Here is a 9,273-nt window from a genome sequence, read left to right as displayed (position 1 = left end):
TTCACCAGAGACAGAGCGGGGAGCAGAACAGGCAGATCGACGAAGCACACTGCTAAGGGGAGCAGCGGGCGGGTCAGGAGAGGTCTGCCACGCCATGTGGTCACCTCCGGGGCAGGCGGGAATCGAACTTATGCGGAAGCGGCCTTAGATTCTCAGTGCTGTGCTTTAACCCGCTGCGCCACCAGGGAGGGCCGTCTTCGAGTATTTTTAAGAAAAACCTCTTGCCATTACTTTCTTGCCTGTAATGTTTCTACTGAAAAGTCCTTGGGAAATATAGTTGGTGATCCCTCATAAGTTACTCTCCCTTCTCTCTATGCTTTTAATACTTTGTCATTATTCTTGGCTTTCAACAATTTAATTTTGAGTCTCTGAGTGTGTCTGCCTGGTGTTATTTTGTTTGGAACTCTTTGGGTCTTTTGGATGAGGACTTCTGTTTCGTTTTCCAGTTTGAGATGGTTCACAGAAATTGTTTCTTTAAATAAATTTTCTACGCCTTCCTCTTTCTCTTCTTTGGGGACTCATGTAATGTGGGTGTTACCCCTCTTTCGGTTATACCAAAGAGGGCCTTACACTATTTTCATTTTTTAATTATTTATTCTTTTTGTTGTTCTTTTTCTGTATTCTCTTGCACTATGTGTTCAAACTCACTGATTCTCTCCATTACTTGCATTTAGTCTACTATTGAGGTCCCTACTGTATTTTTTTTTAACTAGGTAAAATATTTTTCAGATCCATTAGTTCTGCTTGTGACAGTTTCATATTTTCTCAGTCTTCATACTGTATTCCTGGTTTACTTCATCTATTGTTTTCCTGAATTCAGCAAGCATGGTTATAACTATGACCTTAAACTCCTCTTCAGGCATATTCTGCAGTTCTGCTAGATTGAGACTTCCTTTAGCATTTGTTGTTTTTTCCCAGCAGTTTTTATATAGTCTTCAGTCTCCTAGTTTTTAATTTTCTTGAGTTGTAATAGGGAATTTTCTTATCTTAATAAATTGACTTCATACCCCTCCTATAAGAAGCTGGGTATAATCCTGTTTTTAACCTAGTGCCTTTAGGTGTTTACTCTTTCAGAGACGATTGCCTTTGTACCTTTTCAGATGACAGGAGCACTGGTGATGATAAAGAGGCAATAGGTGCAAAACAACTGGGGCAGTAGGTCACCAAATTTTGCCTCCAGTGAGCTACAAGCATTCAAGCTCCCTACTGTGCTCATGTTCTGTGGTGGAGATCCACGTGGTTTCCTCCTCTGGGTCAACTTGTTAGCCAAAATGCCAGCCTCAGCCACTAGGCTATGGTTGAATTCTAGATACAGCATGGAAGAGGATGATGGTTAAGACAGCATCACGTACCAGGATTTAATCTCTTTACTTTTCAAATATGGAGACTTCCCATGGGTGCTTGCTATTGTTATTAAGATCCAGGTGCTCAAGCTCTGGTTAGTGAGATTATTCAGTTGTTTCAGTTTTGGTCTTGTGGGGGCTGGGGAGGGCAAGCCATGTTTTATTTTGAAAATCACAGCTTTGTGCTGCAAATAGTAGCCTTGCCTCAGAGGTGGCACAGGTGATCTGGTGCTGGTTTGGACTCCAACTGTACTAGATTGGAACCTCAGTCTCAACACAGAAATCACCATTCTGCACCCTTGCTCAATAGTTCTCTAGTAGTGAACTCTGCCCTGCAGGCCAATTCTGTGCATCCCTTCTCTAATATAGTGCTGAGTCTCCAAAGTCTTTCAATGTGGGCATGTGCCCCTGAGGTAACAACATGGGGGCTCCACTTGGTAGTTGCTGCTCTCTCTGGTGGGTTTCACTGCCCTTGTATCTCTGTAAACACAATTTTATTATAGTTTGTGCTACTTTCATTACTCCATAACTATGTGAGAATCACCCATTTATCCTATAAGGATTGTTAAATTTGTTTCATTATAATTTGGTAGTGAATATGTGGAGGAGGTAAACGAATATGTGGAGGAGGTAAACCCGGCATCTTCACTATCCTGCCATCTCAGTATTCTTCTTCTTTTTATTTTTTTTAAAGATTTACAGGCCAGAGGTGCAGGGGTGGTGAGAGAATTCACCAGAGACAGAGTGGGGAGCAGAACAGGCAGATCCACGAAGCACACTGCTGAGCGGACAGCGGGTGGTCAGGAGAGGTCTGCTGTGTCATGTGGGTCACCCCCCTGGCCGGGATTGAACTCGTGTTGCAGTGGCTGTGATAGCTTCATAGTGCTGTGCTTTAACACATTGCGCCACCAGGGAGGGTCCATCTTTTGAGATTTAAAGTTATATATGCCCCATCCTTGATTAAAGCAAGAATCTTAATAAATGCTAATACCATTGGATTAAAGAAATAGGATAGTCACACGGTGCAAATGTATCACCTCACAGATACTTACCAGTTTTAAAAGCAAGTATCTGGTGGTCATCACCTTAACTAGGTAATCAGACAGCATCACCACTAATGGGACAAAGATACATTTATGCCTGCTGATGTGATGCAATGTGGCTTCATTTCTGAAGTATTCTAAGAAAAATATGTAACTGAGAGCCCTCCCGGTGGTGCAATTGGTTAAAACACAGCACTATGAAGCTATTGCAGCCACTGCAGCATGAGTTCATTCCCTGGCCAGGGAGGTGACCCACATTGTATATCAGACCTCTCCTGATGCACCTGTTGCTCCCCTCAGCAGTGTATTTCAGTGGATCTGCCTGTTCTGCTCCCCACTCTGTCTCTGGTGAATCCTCTCGCCCACCCCCCCCAAACACACCTCTTGCCTGTATCCCAGTTCTGTATGCATAAATAAATAACTCTTTAAAAAATGTATGTAACTGAGACCTAACTTTCCCCTAGACCTAGACTCCTAGACCTAACTTCCAGTTTAAAGAAAATACATGCCTACATTTATAGCAGCGCAATTTATAGTAGCAAAGGTATGGAAACCACCTAAATAGCCCAGAACAGATGAGTGGATCAAAAAGATGTGGTACATATGCTTGATGGAATATTATTCGGCTGTCAAAAAGATAAACTCATGCCATTTGTGGCAACATGGATGAGACTGGAAGCGATTGTACTAAATGAAGTGAGCAAGGAGAAAAATAAATACCAGATAATTTCACTTACATGTGTAATCTAATGAAACTAAACAAAGAATCAGACAAAGACAAACTATAAGACTGGCCCTTGAAAGTATACCTTAGGACTGGGACATTCAGGAGGGGGGTTAGTAGAAGAGAGTAGAGAATGGAGGAGGAAGAGGAGCATGTTGGAGGGTGGTAGAAGACTGTGGAACTTTGGTGATATGAAAAGTATGGTGATTGCATTTGGGGGAAAAATCCTATATTGTTAATCAATAAGTAAGGATGTTGTTTTAAATGAAGGAAAAAGAAACTACAGGTGATAAAGGAATAACTTAAACAACAGCTTGAGGAAATAATTGTACAAATCCAGAGTGCTAAAAATTAAGTCACAAAATAGTTCTGGATTCATTAAAAAGACAATGTCAATGGGGGAGAAATAGAATAGAGGCACTGTTTTAGATTAAAAGAAATACAATAATGGGCCCTCCCTGGTGGCACAATGGGTTAAAAAGCACAACGCTATAGTCTCTGCAACACAAACTCGATTCCCAGCCCAGAAGGTGACCCACATGGTATGGCAGACCTCTCCTGACCCTCCTTCTGCTCTCCTCAGCAGTGTACTTCACTCGACATTCCTGTTCTGCTCTCTACTCTGTCTCTGGTGATAAATAAATAAATCTTTAAAAAGAAAAAAAGAAATACAATAACGAAGTGTAATGTGTGATCTTTATTGAATCTTGTTTAGAAAAGAAAAATCACTGGAAGACATTGGGGACATAAATGGGAAATTTCAAATTTGGACTGAACATTAGGGAACTTAATTAGTTGGGTTAGTTTCAACAATGGTGTTGTATGTAGGAGAATAGTCTTATTCTTAAGTGATGCATCTTGAAATATTTCAAGGTGAAGTATCATGATATATGTAATTTACTTTCATTGGTCCAGGGAAAAATAAGTGTTACATTAAGAGAGAAAGCAAAGATGATAGAAGGCTACCAATTGATTCAACTAAATGAAGCAAATAAGAGTGCTCACTGTGTTACAGGTAGCTTATGGTTGTTACTACTGACTAGGTTTGATGGCAGACCCTGGATCCTCAGTGACCAGATTTGAGGTCTGGCCCCATCACATGAAGCCTGACATATAATAGTTTCCTAATAAGTAGAAATTATTATTTCTTAGGTTACTTTTAAATTAGGACAATTCTGTTTTTCCAGGTGACATGATCCTTTTCCTTTCATTGTGTGTGTTTGTTATTGTGCTTTATACATACTTGCCAAAACCTGGAAATAAACCTGTTGTGGGCTTAATTGAATATCACCACCCTCTACCCCCAACTATGTTGAAGTTCCAAGCCCTGGAGGGCATTACTTAGAAATAGGATCATTGCAGTTGTAATTAGATAAGATGAAGTCATACTAGGATAGAATGAGCCCATAACATGATGAGTATTCTTTTTTTAAAATTTATTTATCTATGCATACAAAAGCTAGATTATAGGCCAGAGGTATGTGGGGGAAAGGATGAGAGGATTCATCAGAGACAGAGTAGGGAGCAGAACAGGCAGACTGACTAGCATACACTGCTGAGGGTTGCAGTGGGCAAGACAGGAGAGGTCTGCTGCGCCATGTGGGTAAGCTCCCTAGTGGGGGATTGAACTCTTGGCTGCAGTGGTTGCGAATTGCTTCATAAAGCTGAGACTTAACCTCTGTGTCACCAGAGAGGTCCATGATGAGTATTTTTATAAAGAGAAAGAGATTTGGACAAAGACAAGCACAGAGGGAAGAAGGATGAGAAAACACTGAGGAAGGGGGCCGTGTGAACATAGAGGCCAGGATTAAAGTGATGCTTCTGTAGACCAAGGGTTGCCAGCAGCCAGAAACTACAGAGTTAAGGACGGATATACCTTTCCAGGTTTCAGAGGGATTACCGCTCTGCTGAATCATTGATTAGGACTTCTGGCCTCCAGAACTGTGAGAAAATAAACTTCTATTGTTTCAAGGCTCTCAGTTTTTGGTGTTTCATAATAACACCTCCTGGGCAACTAACATAAATGCATTCATTGGGCAAATAAAAATTACATTGATTCAATGGATGATGGTAAAACATACTGTGGTACAACCTTTAACTGAGTAAAACATGGGTGAATTTCAAAAACATTGTGCTTAAATAAAAGAAGACAGTTTCCAGAGGTTACATACCATATGATTCCATTATGTGATATTCTGTTAAAAGCAAATTTGTAGCAGCAGAGAATAGATCAGGGTTTTACAGGACTGGGAAATGACCATACCTAGGGAAAAAAGAGGAAGCATGAGGAAAACTTTTGAAGTCATGGAAATGCTCTGTCCTGATTGTGGCAGTGGTCACATGAATATATGCCTGAGTGACATTCATTCAACTGTACATCCAAAGAGAATTAATTTTATGGTCTATCAATTTAATTATTTAAAAAAATGAAAATAGGGCCGTCCAGGGTGGCACAGCGGGTTAAAGCACAGCACTAAGAAGCTGAAGCCACTTCCACATGAATTCGATCCCTGCCTGTCCTGGAGGTGACCCACATGGTGTGGCAGACCTCTCCTGACCCTCCCGCTGCTCCCCTCAGCAGTGTACTTCATCGATCTGCCTGTTCTGCTCCCCACTCTGTCTCTGGTGAATCCTCTCACCGCCCCTGCACCTCTGGCCTGTATCCCAGTTCTGTATGCATAAATAAATAAATCTTTAAAAAAAAAATGAAAATATACACACACATATAACCAAATTTATTTTTTCACTTTTTTTTTTAAAAAAAGATTTATTTATTTATGCATACAGAACTGGATACAGACCAGAGGTACAGAGTATCCACCAGACATAGAGTGTGGAGCAGAACAGGCAGACCAACGTAGTACACTGCTGAGGAGAACAGCAGGCAAGACAGGAGAGGTCTGCTGTGCCATGTGGATCACCTCTGAGGATTGAACTATTACTGAGATGGCTGTGGCTAGTTTGCAGTGTTGCATCCTAACCTGTTGTGCCACCAGGGAGGTCCCCCAAATTTATTTTAAAAAAATACTTGAAAATAAATTTTCTGTCTGGGTCTGTGCCAGAAGGATTCCTTTGTGAGGACTCTGCTATACCAGATTTTGTGTTCTGTGAGCCTATGCTTCTATCTGTAAAAGGAGATCTGTCTAGAGTACTGGTTTACATAGGGGCCTCCATCCCCACATACCCAAATTGAGTCTCTGACCACTCCTGTTGTAGAAGTGGAGGTGAGAGTGAGTTTGGGAAAAAAAGATATTCCAACTGCACCGAGCTTTGGACCCATGGGTCTGTGTTAACCAAAGTAGCTGTACATTAAAAAAAAAAAAAAAAAAAATATATATATATATATATATATATATATAAATTGATTATATGTGTACGTACATATACACATATATTTACATATACATATGTGTGGATGTGTGTGTGTGTGTATAAAATAATCTAGAACCCTCTGGATTAGGATAGCTGGTCCCAAACTAGTACTTGGGGTGGTTGAACAATCCTGCATTGCAGGACCTATTTCTAGGGCACACTCATTATTTTTTTTTGGCAAGTGTTGCTATGGATCCTGGCACACACTGAGGCACTGATTCTAATGGTCCATGACTTTTTTTTTCCTAAAGATTTATTTATTTATACAGAACTGGGTACAGGCCAGAGATGCGGTGGGTGAGAGGATTCACCAAAGACAGAGTGGGGAGCAGAACAGATTGACTAGTGAAGCACACTGCTGAGGGGAGCAGTGGGTGGGTCAGGAGAGGTCTGCTGTGCCATGTGGTCCCCTCTGGGGCAGGGCTTGAACTCATGCTGAAGTGGCTTTAGCTTCCTAGTCCTGTGCTTTAACCTGCTGCGCCACCAGGGAGGGCCGGTCCGTGTTTCTTAAACAAGAACTTTTTGGGTGGAAGTTGGAATTGTGTTTCTGGCTTGCATATGGGTTAAACACAATGACACAATGGGAACTCTGAAAAGGCTAGAAATCTAGGCCTCCTCTGAAGTAAGGGCTTAAGGAAACTGAGGCTAATTTGGTTTTGCAGACAGGATGATTTGGGAGAAGAGCACTTTGTAGACAACTAAGGCCTCTTGACAGATGGGGAAAATGCCACTGTGGGGTTGAATGTACTGACCCTCCACCAGGCGGGCCAAAAAACATCATTCATAATGTGAACTGCTCTTCGCTCTAAGCATGAAACCATTCACGTATAGGACCCATACAAAGGGGTCCTATACGGGTGAGGAAACAGAAGTTCTGAGAGGCCTTAGGTCTTGGTGAGAGGATGTATCATAGGTGACAGAGCTGCATCCTGGCCAGCAGCTCAAGCTTTCCCCACCAGGGTCCATAAGGAGACAGAACTCCTCCATCTCACATCTTCACCCTCCTACTCCTCCTCCACACCCCACTCCCAAACCTCACCCTCACCCTTCCCAAACCATCACCTCACAGGCCTGTTGTCTCTCAGTACTGTGCCCTGGGCAAGGCTAGTGGGGGTTGCTGAAGGCACTTTGAGACTTTGCTACTCAAAAATTATTTTAAAACCTTATATCATTAGAATGATTTCTTTGAAAACAATTTTCTATGTATATCCTTTCTAAAAAACCAGAATTGTACTATAGTGGTTGAGGGTGGGACAGAGGGTGTCCTGAAGTTCCCCCAGGGCTCCTAGTGCACCCTGACAAAGGCAGTTAGGTTGGCACTTACTATGAGAGGCAGAGGGGCACCCCCACTTTAAGGCCCTGGATTTGGGTTGGGAAGAACCCAGCTGCATTCCTGGGATTGACTCTTGGGTTAGTTTCTGCAAGGCCAGGACTCAGGGTTTGGGCCACTTGAAATGGGTACAACCCCCAACCCCAGGCTCCCCAAACATGTGCCCAGCCCAGGGTCCACCACCTTACCCCCCACCCTCCATCTTTCACCTCCCCAACTCCCCACCTCCCCAACCTCCCACTCCCCCTGAAGTCGCAGCAAGCACCACAGGATAAGAAACATTCTTTGCGATCTTACTTTAATTTGATTTAAAGATAAGACTCACTAAGCTAAAAATTCCAATAACCCTCTCTTTTAACATGCCTTTCTAAAAGGCATTGTGTGGTTTTTTAACCACCAAAAGTTCGAGCCGATGTCATGGGCTGGCCGGGATGTCTTACATTGGCATCATCAAACGGACCTCCTTTTCATAGATGTCGGGGATCACACCCACTGGGGAATCGACCATGTGCACGGTGTTCTTGCTGTATAGTTCGAATTCATAATGGATAAGTTGTTCCCAAAAGCCGTTGTTGGGCCGGATGATGGGGCGGCAGGACTTCGTCCATGTATGGGCATCCAACAAAGTCATGGCATGGTACTTCATCAGATAAGCGAGGCAGAGGGCGGCGGATCTACTTACGCCAGCAACGCAGTGCAGCAGCGTGCGGCCTTGCTTCATTTCCACACTGTGGATGTGATCCGCAATAGGGTCAAAAAAATCGTAAAGGCGTGAGCTGGGAGCATCGGCGACTGGCACCTGTACGTACTGAATGTCTTCGTAGAAGGTGTTGACCACCTCCACTGAGACGTTGATGACTGTAGTGATGTGGTTGCTGGACAGCATTGATTTATTATTGGCAGCCACACCATTACTGATATACAGGCTGCTAGTTATCTGAGAGAGACCATGGACCGAGGGCTGTGGGACAGCCTGAGATGGAAGAGAACACGAAGATGTTGTCATCAAGGTGATGGAACTGTGGTCTCTCTAGGCCGGTGCAGGACACCACTCCCGCAGCAAGTTCAGGAAGCAGCAGCGCTGCAATGTATCTAGAGAGGGTCTGAGGGAGAGAAGACCAGTCACTGGTCACTATCCTCTCCCTACCCCCTGCGTCACAATGCCCCTCTGCCAGGCATTCTGGTTTCCATGGCAACAGCTGCTTGCTGCTGGGAGGACTTGGAGGGCTCTTCAGAAAAACTAAATATCTTTTTTCTTTTTTGTCTATCTTCACAGTGGTTTATTTTCCAAGTCCTAATTCTTATCTGTCTCCCACGTTTTAAAATGATCTGTTACAAGATCTCTATTTTATGCTTCAATTCTAGGACTACCCTGAACACGCTGAATGTTTCTATTGTATTGAAAAACTTACTTTCTCTGAAGGGGCAGTATCATGTTTTAAATTGGGGAACATTTGGCTC

General features: G+C 43.0%; 1 protein-coding gene across 1 annotated transcript; it reads right to left on the bottom strand.

The window, feature by feature from the left end:
• Nucleotides 1-8,248: 8,248 nt before the first annotated feature.
• On the bottom strand, nt 8,249-8,818 carry DUSP21 (dual specificity phosphatase 21). Its single transcript, XM_004689965.1, has one exon. It carries the CDS (start codon nt 8,816-8,818, stop codon nt 8,249-8,251), a length of 570 nt encoding a protein of 189 aa, XP_004690022.1.
• Between the last annotated feature and the right edge of the window lie 455 nt (nt 8,819-9,273).

This window comes from Condylura cristata, unplaced genomic scaffold (genome assembly GCF_000260355.1).
Source record: "Condylura cristata isolate star-nosed mole 26May11 unplaced genomic scaffold, ConCri1.0 scaffold00027, whole genome shotgun sequence".
Classification (NCBI taxonomy): domain Eukaryota; kingdom Metazoa; phylum Chordata; class Mammalia; order Eulipotyphla; family Talpidae; genus Condylura; species Condylura cristata.
This window is presented reverse-complemented; position numbering and strand designations above follow the sequence as displayed.